The sequence below is a fragment of the Phoca vitulina genome, unplaced genomic scaffold (assembly GCF_004348235.1).
Source record: "Phoca vitulina isolate PV1807 unplaced genomic scaffold, GSC_HSeal_1.0 scaffold68, whole genome shotgun sequence".
NCBI lineage: Eukaryota > Metazoa > Chordata > Mammalia > Carnivora > Phocidae > Phoca > Phoca vitulina.
In genome coordinates, this window is record NW_022589771.1 from 8,082,018 (window position 1) to 8,093,838 (window position 11,821).

Sequence of the window (11,821 nt, forward strand, 5' to 3'; positions counted from 1 at the left end):
CCAGACTCTAACCAGACCCCACCCTCACTCCCCAGACTCTAGCCAGATGCCATGCCTCCTGCCGGTGGTGGTGATGAAGGCACAGTGGGGAGCTGGAAAGTTTACAGCAGTAGGGACCACACAGAAAGCCTGGACTTTCACTCTCACCAGGTGATAATAACCCCCAACTCCCTGCCTGCAGAGTGAGGACTCTCACCATCACCCAGCAGCAAGAACACCCCATCCCCAGTGGTGTCACTGGAGGCCTTGTGGGAGGCGATAACAAAGCACCCCTGCCCCTAACTGCGGGAGGCTGGAGGCCAGGTGGGGAGCTGGAACTCCCGTCCCCGCCCAGCAGTAATGAGGGGCCCCCCAATCCACCCTTCAGTCAGGAGAGCTGAGTGGGGAGCCTGTTACCTGGCTGTAACAAGGTACATGTTCCCAACTTCCTCTGTAGAGCAGCGTCAGGAGAAGCCAGTTACACTGGAAGGTTTCAGTTAGATCCAGATCTCGTAACATAATATCTGAAATGTCCAGGGTTCAGTCACTCACTCAGCATACCTTGAACCACAATGATCTCTAACGGAATCATCACGCAGATGTTAACATTATCAGAGAAAGACTTTAGAGCCACCAAGATGAAAATGCTTCAACAAGCAGTAACACGCTAGGAACAGATGAAAACGTCCAAGAAAAGAAGGAGAAAAGATAAAGAACAGTTAGAACTGAAAATGCCATAACCAAGTTAAAAACTCAATGAATGGCCTCAACAGCAGAACAGATGAGACAGAGAAAACAATCAATGAACTGGAAGCTGGGACAACAGAAATCACCAAGTCTGAACAGAGAACAAAGTCATAAGCAGAGCCTCATTCCCTTTTATCCCAGAAGATGTGACGCTGTGTCATGTGAATCGCACAAAAAGAAAGAGGTTGGGGCTGGAAAAGTACTTCAGGAAATAGTGGCCGAAAACTCCCCAAATTTGGTAAGAGACATAAACCTACAGATTTGAGACACTGAGGGAACCACAAACTGGACAAACCAAAGAAAACTAGGCCAACACACTGTATTTAAACTTCTGAAAGCAAAAGGCAAAGAAAAAGGAAAAAATCGTGAAAGCAGTCAGAAAAAAGTGGCACCTTAAGGGAAAAACAGTGGATTTTTCATCAGAAGCCACGAAGACCGCAAGGAAGGGACACATTTTTCAAAGTTAAAAGAAAAAACTATCAACGTAGAAACCTATATCCAGTGAATCTTTAGAAATGAAAAGGAAATCAAGACACTCTCAGAAGAAGGAAAAAGAGAAAAATTTGTCACCAGCAGACCTACCCTAAAAGAATGGCTTAAAGGAGATGCTCTAAACAGAAAGGAAATCATAAAGAAGAAACCCTGGACCAATAGGAAAGAGAAAGAACACAGTGAGCCAAATCATGGGTAAATGGAAGACTTTCCTTCTCCTCTAGAATTTTCTAAATGTTTGATAGTTAAAGCAAAAGTCAGAACCCTATCTCATGCAGCTGTACTGGTACATAAAGAAAATACTTAAGACAACAGCACTACTAACAGTGGAAGGTAGAATGACATAGTAGGAGATAAGATTTCCATACTTCATTTAACACATAAAGTCACCATCAAAAAAGCTACACTAAGAGATATACTCAAAAAACACAACAAATAAACCAGAATAAAATTCTAAAGAATGTATAAACAATAGAAGAAAAGCAAAAATGGTATGGCAGCATAAATTCTAACACATCGATAGTTACACTAACTATAAATGGTCTAAATTCACCACTTATTAAGACAGATGTTGGCAGAATAGATTAAAAAACATGACTCAACCATATGTGGTCTACAAGAAACTCAATTCAAATATAACAATACAGTCAGGTAACAAGTGATAGAAGAGAATATATCACACAAACATTAATTAAAGGAAAACAGGAGTGGTTATGTTGATATCAGGTAAAGCAGACTTCAGAGAAAAGAAAATGACCAGAGGCAGAGAAAGACATTCCATTCCATAATGACCAAAAGCTCAATTCATCAAAACACACACAGCAATTCCCAAGGCACATGCAACCAACAAAAGAGCTACAAACGTGAAGCAAAAACATGATGGCACTGAAAGGAGAAATAGCCAAATCACAATTAAAGATGGAGATGCCAACACCCCTCTCTCGACAATGGAACGAGACAAAAATCACAAGGATAGAGAACAAATCAACAACACCATCAATAACAGGAGCTAACTGGAATTTATAAAACACTCTACCCAACAACAGCAGAATTCACAGCCCTTTCGAGGGTCCACGTAACATATAACAAGACAGACCACATCCTGGGCCATAAAACAAACCTCAACCAATTTAAAAGGACTGAAATCAGATAGACTGTATTCTCTGAAAATAGAAATCAGCAACAAAAAAATGCAGGAAAATCTCAAAACACTTGGAAACTAAACAAAAGCCTTTGAAATAATTATAGGTCAAAGAGAAAGTCTCAAGAGATCAGAAAATACACTGGAATGAACAAAAATGAAAATGCAACACACCAATCTGTGGGATGCGGCGAAAGCAGTACTGGGACGGAAATGCATAGCACTAAATGCAAATGTCAGAAAAGAAGTCTCGTCATTAATCTAAGCTCCCATCTCAAGAACCTAGAAAAAGACGAACAATATAAATGTAAAGCAAGTAGAAGGAAATAATAAAGAGAAAGTTCGAGTCAGCCGCAGGAAGGCAAGACCAGGAAATATAAAACATACAAAAACCAAAACCTCCTAGAACTAATAAATGGCCTCAGCAAGACTGTAAAAGACTAACACTCAAGTGTCAACTGTATTTCTATATATTCACGACAGACACACAGATACTGCTATGAAGTGAATTGTGTCCCTCCCAAAATTCACTTGTGAAAGCCCCACCCCCAGTGTGACTGTATTGGGAGATAAGGCCTTCAAGGAGATGATTAAGGTCAAAAGGGGTCCTTACAGTGGGCCCTATCCCAACAGGACTGGTACCCTTAGAAGGAGAGCGAGGCACCAGACATGGCACACACACAGAAAAGGCCACGTGAGGACACAGAAGATGATGTCTACACACCCACGAGTTCCTCAGGAGGAACCAGCCCTGCTCACACCTTGATCTCAGACTTCTAGCTTCCAGGACTGTGAAAAATAAATTCTACTTAAGCCACCGGGTCTCTGGTATTCTGATATGGCGGCCCTAGCGGGCAAATGTAGACACTAAAATTAAAAATACAGTATCATTCACAATTGCTGAAAAAACAAGGAAATACTCAGGTGTAAATCTAACACAGCAGGTACAACACTTGTACGATGAGAACCACAAAATGCTGAAAGAAATCAAGAAAGTTCTAAATAAGTGGAGAGATGCACCATGTTCACAGCCTAGAAGACTCGACAGAGTAAAGATGTCCATTCTCCCAGAAATGACACGGGCTTACCGCAACTCCTAGCAAAATCCCAGCAGGAATTTTGTAGGTAGACAAAATTACTCTAAAATTTACACGGAAAGGCAAAGAAATAGCTGAAACAATTCTGAAAAAACATTTCAAAGCTGAAGGAATCGGTCTGCTCAGTTTCAGAACTTCCCACGTGGCTGGAAAGCAGGACGCTGCAGCGACGGCAGAAGGGCAGGGGGGGACCCAGAAACAGACTCACGCAGACATGCACCACTCGATTCTGACCCAAGTACAGCAGGAATTCAACAGAGAGAAGACGCTCTTTTCAACAAGAGTACGGGAATGACCGGATGTCCACAGACAGAAGCAGCCCTGATGGAAACCTCACACCTCACAAAAAAATCAACTCAGAATGGATCACAGACTTTACTGTAAAACTGCAAAACTTCATGTTTCTTTTGTTTTTCATATTTTGATTTAGATTTAGAGGGGAGAAGGAGCAGAGGGAGAGAGAATCTTAAGCAGGTCCCACACCCAGCACAGAGCCCAATGTGGGGCTCAATCTCACGACCCTGAGATCATGACCTGAGCTGAAATCAAGAGTTGGAGGCTTAACCAACTGAGCCACCCAGGTGCCCCATTTACGTTTTTTGGTTTTTTAAGTTTATTTATTTTAGTAGTCTCTATACCCAATGTGGGGCTCGAACTCACAACCCCCAGATCAAGGGGTCGCATGCTCTTCCAACTGAGCCAGCCAGGCACCCCCAAACTATAAAACTTTAAAAAAGATATTGGGGAAATCTTCAAGAGCCTGGGTTATACAAAAAGTTCTCACGCTTGGCACCAAAACCCAGACCCATAAAGGGAGAAACAGAGGAATCAGACCTCACCAAAATTAAAACGTTTTGCTCTGCAGAAACCGTCTGGATAGAAGAACAAGCTACAGTTACAGAGAATGCGTATGAACCACATACAGGTGACCCTTGAAAAATGCAGGGGTTGGGGTGCCACGTGACTTCTGACTCCCGCAAAACTTAACTACTGGTAACTTACCGTTGACGGGAAGCTCTACTAGTAACACCATTAACACACTGTATATATACATTACATACCGTATTCTTACAATACAGTAAGCTACAGAAAATACTAAGAAAATCATAAAGAAAACACATCTATAGCGCTCTATCTGTTGGAAAAAGTCCATGTATACGTGGACCCATGTAGTTCAAACCGTGTCGTTCAAGGGTCCAGTATAAATCCAACAAACACCTGGGACCTACAACATACAAACGATGCTCAAAACTCAAGAGTGAGGAAACAAGCCATGCAATTAGGAACCGGAGCAGAGCAAGGGACCGTCTCTCCAGGACACGTGCAGCCGGCACACGAGGGCAGAGCACCGCTGGCACCTGCAGGGAGACGCGAACGGGACCACAAACAAGCACCACCCCACGCCGGGCAGACGCTCAGTGAAAAACAGGGACGACACCAAAACTGAGCATCTGCGCAACTGGCTTTCTCGTACCTGGCGGCAGAAATGCCAAACAGGGCAGCCACCGGGGAAACAGCTTGGCGGCTCCTTAAAAACCACGCAACCACCACGGGGGTCAGGATCGGCTCCTCTGGGCACTCGTCCCAGACAAATGAAGACCTACGTTCAATATTCAAAGCACGTGTATTCACAACAGCCAAAAACTGGGGACAACCCCGAGTCCTTCACGGGGAGCAGATACACCAGCCGTGTCCACCACCCAACGGACACGGTGACGGGCGGTGGGAGGGACGGACACACACACACACATGGGCGCATGAGCACGGTGACCCACGTGGATCTCAAGGGGGGCGGGCTGAGTGAGAAAGCCCACCCCACAGGTGACAGACCACGATTCCACTTAAGTGACACTGTTGAAAGGAGAAGACACAAAAATGGTGGAGGGACGGTAGGGTTGGGGTCAGGGGTGTGGCCGGGAACAACGGGGGCAGGGCCCTGAGGGCGGAGCCTTCTCGCTCTGGCCTGTGTAAAGTCAGCCCCCAGAGGGACGCTGCCCCGCAGGGCGTGTCCAGCAGGGAAAGTGGGAAGAGGCGTGGGTCTGGGTTACCTCTAACACTGCATACGAATGTATGGTTACTCAAAAATAGCGTAACTTAAAAAACAAGCAAACCCAGGGCGCCTGGGTGGCTCAGTCGTTAAGCGTCTGCCTTTGGCTCAGGTCGTGATCCCGGGGTCCTGGGGTCGAGCCCCGCATTGGGCTCCCTGCTTCTCCCTCTCCTCCCCCCTCATGCTGTCCCTTGCTATCTCTGTCTCTCTCTCAAATAAATAAAATCTTTAAAAAAACAAACAAACAAGCAAACCCAGGCCAGCTCCCCACTTGCTGTGTCCTGGTTCCCACGAGTCTCCAGTCTGACCGCCGCTCCCTCTCAACACGGTGAGAATTAATGAAGGTGAACGTCAGCCAAGTGGAGTCTGGAGACTGGGAGGGCCCTGCCACTCAACCCCAATCACAGGAAGAATCACAGACCCCACAGAAGAACGCTCCGCAGGAGAGAATCACCCGCGACAGGCCCCAACAGCAGAAGTTCACGGAATCCCCTACAAGAAATCAGCCACCCCTGAAACTCGGCCATCGGGAAACCGAGAAACCGTCATCACCCTGAACTCTTGCTTTTCGCCAGTGGACTTCCGTTCAAAACAACCCCTCCCAACTTCCTCCTTCTTCCCCATAAAATATTGTTCCTCTCCTTTATGGGTCAGACTTGCCTACGGTTTTGCTTGTCCTGAATTGCAATTCTTTGTCATTCCCAAATATGCCCATTTTTGCTGTTTTAATTTTAAGGTCAAGAGCACTTGGGATGACATGAAGAGATACACGGGCTGTAAACAGGGAAAGTGAGCAAGATGAGCAGGGGCTACTTTCCCTGTGGATCCCATCAGCATTTCTAATCACGAACTAACCACCCACCTGCTTCCGGGGGGACTCCCAGGCTGCCCCCCCAGCCCCCCCCCGTGCACACTCATCCACATGGGGGGCTCTGCCAATCCTGCTCGCACTGGACAGTCCCAGACTCAGCCTGGGGGCCCTGCAGAAGCCTGCAGACATGAGCACGTGGTTCAGACCTCCTTCTCCCCAAGGGCACTTCCAAACTCCACAGGCCAGTCTCTAAACAAGAGGGTCTGCCCTGCCCAGCGCCTCCTCCTGCGGTCACCGAGGCAGGGCCAACTCAGGTCCCTCAGACGGAGGTCAGGACTTCTCTGTGGAGCCCACCAAGCCCAGGGAGGTCCGGGCTCCAGGCAGATGGAGGCCGCAAGCCCCCAGGCTGAGGGCACGGATCCAGGGGCCCGGTTACTGTCCCTCCTGCATGCCCGACCTCTGGCTAACTCCAGCTGGCCCAGACAGGTCCTGCCGTGGCTGAGACCACCCAGAGTCACATGTGTGAATGTCCCCCAACCTCACAGGCAACAGGAACTTTCAAGCTTTGCTCAGAAGCACCGAGAACCCCCTCAGGGTCGGACGAGGGGAGGGACCGGAGAGGAGCCAGCAGGCACCCCACCGGCTCGACTTTCCTGTCCTGCATGCAGCAGATAGCTGGCGCGTGAGCCGGGGCCTGGGTGTGACAGGCGTTGACGGAAGGGCAGAGATCTAACATGAGGGCACTGAACTGCGACCACACAAGGAAAGGGCTCGCAGCCATGCCTCCGTGCTTCCTGGGACATCAGCCAGCGTGGGGAGCACGGGGGCCGGTCAGAGCTCCTCCAGAGGGGACTGCACGGGGCCGGCCTCAGAGGTCACAGGGCATCCGGCTGCCCCTTCCCTCCCTGCTCCGCTCCAGTCTGTGTGTCTGGCCAGAAGTGCCCAGCCCACCCTGCGCACAACTCCCCACCCCCCAGTGCGGACCTGTGGTCCCAGACCCATGGAGTGGGAGATGCCGGTGGCCAGACGCTCCCGTCCCCCAGGCAGCAAGGCTGAAATGGGCTCACCTGTGAGTGGACTGGGAGGCCTAGACCCCGCTTGTCAGAAACAATGAGAGTGATGATGGTCTTGAGGATGGTGGCAAGGAATGTGTTGACTCCGAAGACCAGGGCACAAAGCTCTTTAGAGAGAGAAGACGCGATCTGAAAACTGAATGGGAAAGCGGCCAAGGTGAGACTCAGCAGGGGAACGAGAAGCACCCCAGTACAAAGGGGACTCGGCAAGTCCCTCCCGGCAACCAGGCCACCCGCCGCTCCTGGGCACACGCCCCAGGCTCTGTGAATCCGAGACTAAGGACAAGATGCACCCCCAGGAGGATGTTCAAAACGTCTCCTGGTAATTCTGGGGCAGAGATGGTCATCCTCATGAGAGGGCAGAGCATCGTGAGAAGGGTTCTAGAAGCACAGTCGTTTTTTGTTGAAGACTTCATAAATTAGGAACGGGACAGTGAGACAAACGAGGAGTGACCATGCACTCAGCTCCCGGTCCTCTGCAGAGAAACGGACACGTGAAGGTATTCCCATTAAAATCCCCAAAGCGCCTCCAAAAATGAGTAACTGAACAGGAAATACTCTAGAGCTCTGAAAAGTGAAGGAGCAAACATACCCAAGAAGCCTTCCAAGAGGATGACAGAGGCCGAGGGGCTCCGCTGTGCTGGGGTCTGGGGTGGGAGCAAGACCGACCCGCCGGGCTTCTGTGACCCCCGCCGGAGAGCACGCGGAGCGAGAGAGAGCACGTCAGGCAGAGGTCCGAGGGAAACCCACACCGGGCCACGTCCCCAGCATGGCAGAACGCCACGCCACCCCTCCTCGTGTCCCCCATGGTCTCCACAACCCTGAGCGGGAGCAAACCGAGCCGTGCCAGTGGACACAGCACAAGGCTCCGACCGCATTCGGCTGACGCAGTAGAGAACCCGCAGAACAAACAGGCCACTCACACCAGGGAGGAGCCAGCCCCACTGTCCCTATGGAAAGGCCCGTGGGCCTGCAGGGCCACCACGCACTTCCCGCCATCTACTGACACCCCGTTTCCAGAGCACACGCCCTGCCTGGCCAGGCCCCTTCTGGGAGCCACTTGAGGCCATCATCCCGATTCGGAGAAAGAAACGTCGGCAAGAGGATGTTGATCTCAGGGCTGTCGTAGGAAAACACCACACGCACCACCCCCGTCAGCTGGGGCCCAGCTGCACGGCATCAGCAAGAGCCCGGTTACGCCCACGTTGTGACGTGAGCCCCACAGCGAAGTGGACAGGGCAGGAGGCAGAGGGACGAGCTCCGAGTCACGTCAGGCCAGACACCCGAATGCCAGCAGCGAGGCCTCGGGTGGGAGGAGGCACCTGTTCTCTCCTCTACACCTGCCTACGTCCTGGTGACGGGACAGGGGGCGCGTGCCACGAAAATGCTCCTGGGACGTCTGCCAGCTGAGAGAGGGTGTGGTGTGGCGGGAAGCAGGGAAGCCACGGGGAGCGGAGAGTCAGGCCTGGGGATGCCGCCTGAGCTCAGGAAGCAGTGGGGACAGACGTCTGACTCGGGGTGACCAGGAGGGCCTCCCACCCTCCCCGGAGGGTGACAGAGCAGGCCCACCTGCTGGGTGCGGGAGGCACGGGGAGGGAGGCCCCTACGGGCATGTAACGTGGACACGTGTGACGTGAGCATGTGTGGTATGAGCACGTGTCGCATCAGCTTCGTGGAAGGGTCAGTTCGAAGGAGCACACAGAGGATCTTAGCAGCAAGCAGGACGTGGGCTGGAGAAGGTTCTGGAAGGCACAAGTGGGCCGGAGGACAGCTCTGGGGACATCCTTGGGCAGAGAGAGGGGAGTCCCCAGAGGCGTGAGGAATGCGAGGGCACCAGGACAGCCCCGGGCGGCCGGCAAGCTGGGCCACCTGGTCACTCCCTGGCCGTGCACGCGTCACGGCCGTGCGTGCGTCACTGCCCTGCGATGGGAGGGGACAAGAAAGGCCTCGTGCACCCAGATGGGCCCGCAGCAGTGCTTGGGGCCTGGAAAACAGGAGGGAGCTGGGAGGACTCCACAAGGGCTGGAGGCTGCGGACACCAAGCAGCCTCCATGGGAGCAGAGGGGACAGCACGTGGACCGGGCTCTGCACCAAGCTCAGGGTCACGGAAGCCAGGACAGGCTGTGCTGTGGACAACGGGAAACCTGGGCCCAAACGAGAGCACCCTGGGTTCACCGCTCCCCCCGACACGAGCGAGCGCACACCACCGAACGAGCTCAGCACTGCGTCACACCCCTTCTGCCCCCCACAGAACATTCTGGAAGGGAGGGCTCTGTACATGTGCGGACGGTCTGCCCATCCCCAACCGGCAAGAGGAAGGTGTGTGCCCTCCAGCTGCCCGCCACTGCCCGGCTCTGGGCTCTGGCACTTCAGTGGCCTCCCAGACCGTGGCCTCCCACAGCCACCCACTCAGGTCAACTCACGTGGCAATGGGCACCAGGAACTGGTAGGCACCACGGAAGAGCACAAAAGCCACGTAGCACAGCCAGATGTTGTTGGTGCTGTACATGAGGAAGACCAGCATGGCCTGCGCCGCCGTCACGCCCGCGATGACCAGCTTCGCCCACAGCGCCCAGTGGATCTTCACGAAGCCCGCAGAGAACGAGGTGATGGCACCTGGGGAGACAGGACACGTCACCGCCGTCCTGGGGGGGCGGGCAGGGCGGGCGTGGTCGGTGGAGCCGTGGGCCTACCGAGCAGGGTGGACGCGGCGTCCGCCCCCCCGTTGTAGACCGAGGTGGAGTCCGTGGTGGGGTGGACCACGTTCCACAGGATGTGCACGTAGTAGACGATCAGGTAGTAGGCGGCCGAGTTGAAGACCCACCAGAGGGACCAGAGGCGGAGCTGTGGCGACCGCAGGTTGTCCCCCAGCTCCCGGAGCATGCGCACCAGCGTCCAGTCCCGCCAGGCCCCCAGCAGCGCCCGGCCCGGCTTGGCGTCCGGGTTCATGCGGTCCAGCTCGGAGGGCGCGGCCCCGCGGCACACAGGGGCGTCGCGGTTGAAGAAGAGGCTGCGTCTGGGGCGCCTCAGGAAGAGGGCGAGGAGCAGGCTGAAGGCGAGGAGGCCGAGCGAGATGTAGTTGAGCGTGGAGAAGGACACCCCGCCCACGCTGACGAGCAGCTGGCCCAGCACGGAGCTGGTGAAGACACCGAGCAGCGTGGCCGCGCGCGAGTAGCCGGCCATGCGCTGGTAGCGGGCGGGGCGCACGAGCGAGAAGATGTAGGAGGAGTAGGCGATGCGGGCGGCCATGGTGACGCCGTAGAAGAGCTCCATGAGCTGCATGTGCGGCACGGAGCGGCCCAGGCACAGCAAGAGCCACACGGACACGTAGCTCAGGCCCTGCAGCACCAGCACCGGCTTGTAGCGCAGGTAGTCGGTCAGCAGGAACACGGGCACCAGCACCGCCAGGTAGGAGTAGGACAGCACCGGCGTGATCTCGTTGGTGACCTGTGGGACAGCAGGCCGGTGACACCGGCACCGGCGCCAGGGTGGCCGCGTCCTCCCGCGCTGCCAGGCCCTCCAGGCTCAGCGCCCTCGGGACCGTGCGGGCCCCCGCGGTGAGGACGCGGCCCACGCGACGCCGGGGCCACCTCGCTAACGGTCCCGAAAGGCACGGCGACGTGTGCCGATCGGGTCTGTGTGCTTTCACGAGACGAAACGTGGTGTGCTTCCTCCTGGCGCTGACAGCGTGACCGATTTACGCTCGCGCCAACCCAGCCGCGGCTGCCCCGGGGGCGAAGGCCTCCGGCAACAGGCTTCACAGAGCAGACGCCACGGGGGAAAGGGGACAGGAGCGGAGAGGCCACAGGAGGGCCACGCCTGTGTGCGGAGTGAGGCCGCCCGCCGCCAGCCTCACGCGGTCCCAGGCCGCAGGGACGCCGCGAGGGAAGCCCTGTACCCAACCCCACCGGACCCCAAGGGGCTCTGGCCATGGCTCGGCTCCCCCGGGGTGGGCACAGCTGGGCCCTCCGAGGTCGCGGCCCCTCTGGGGACCCACTGACTCAGGGCACTAACCGTGACTCGGGCCACGGAACCACCCGAGCCAGCCCGGGCGGTCCTCAGCCCCAAGAGCTAGCGGGCTCCACGGCCCCACGTCAGGAAACCGAGGCCCGCAGTGCAGCCTCGGGTCGGCAGCGGGGCCGTGCTGCGCCCACCACCCACCGGCCTCTGGGCGACTGGGTGGACCCCGGCACCTCAGCCTTCACCCACGGGTGTGCGCAGCCCTGCCCGCCCAGGGGTGCCCCGGGTGGTCCCGGACGAGCGTGAACAGCGCTTCCAGGGTTGAGCCCAGAGGTCCAGACAGTGGGCGTGGTGTCCAGGAGCATCAAACAGCCCCTCAGTTGCGACATCTCTGCACAAATGGCTAACCGCCAGAGCCCAAGGGGCCAGAGAGGCAGGAGGACCCACTGGCCCCCTCCTCCTCCCCCCACTCCC

General features: G+C 54.8%; 1 protein-coding gene across 2 annotated transcripts in view; it reads right to left on the bottom strand.

Moving 5' to 3' along the window:
• SLC19A1 (solute carrier family 19 member 1) overlaps positions 1–10,832 on the bottom strand; it is a 27,464-nt gene extending 16,632 nt beyond the window's left edge. The window contains exons 1-3 of one of the 2 annotated variants that reach the window (XR_004297914.1): positions 10,081–10,770; positions 9,811–10,003; positions 7,382–7,523 (exon numbers count right to left, since the gene is read on the bottom strand). Coding sequence is in view for 1 of the 2 variants with exons in the window: in XM_032392589.1 (XP_032248480.1) it covers positions 7,382–7,523; positions 9,811–10,003; positions 10,081–10,669 (924 nt within the window). In the remaining variant the exon portion in view is untranslated. Of the gene's footprint in view, positions 1–7,381; positions 7,524–9,810; positions 10,004–10,080 lie in introns of both variants that reach the window. The other variant, XM_032392589.1, reaches the window with a different exon arrangement.
• Positions 10,833–11,821: the final 989 nt, after the last annotated feature.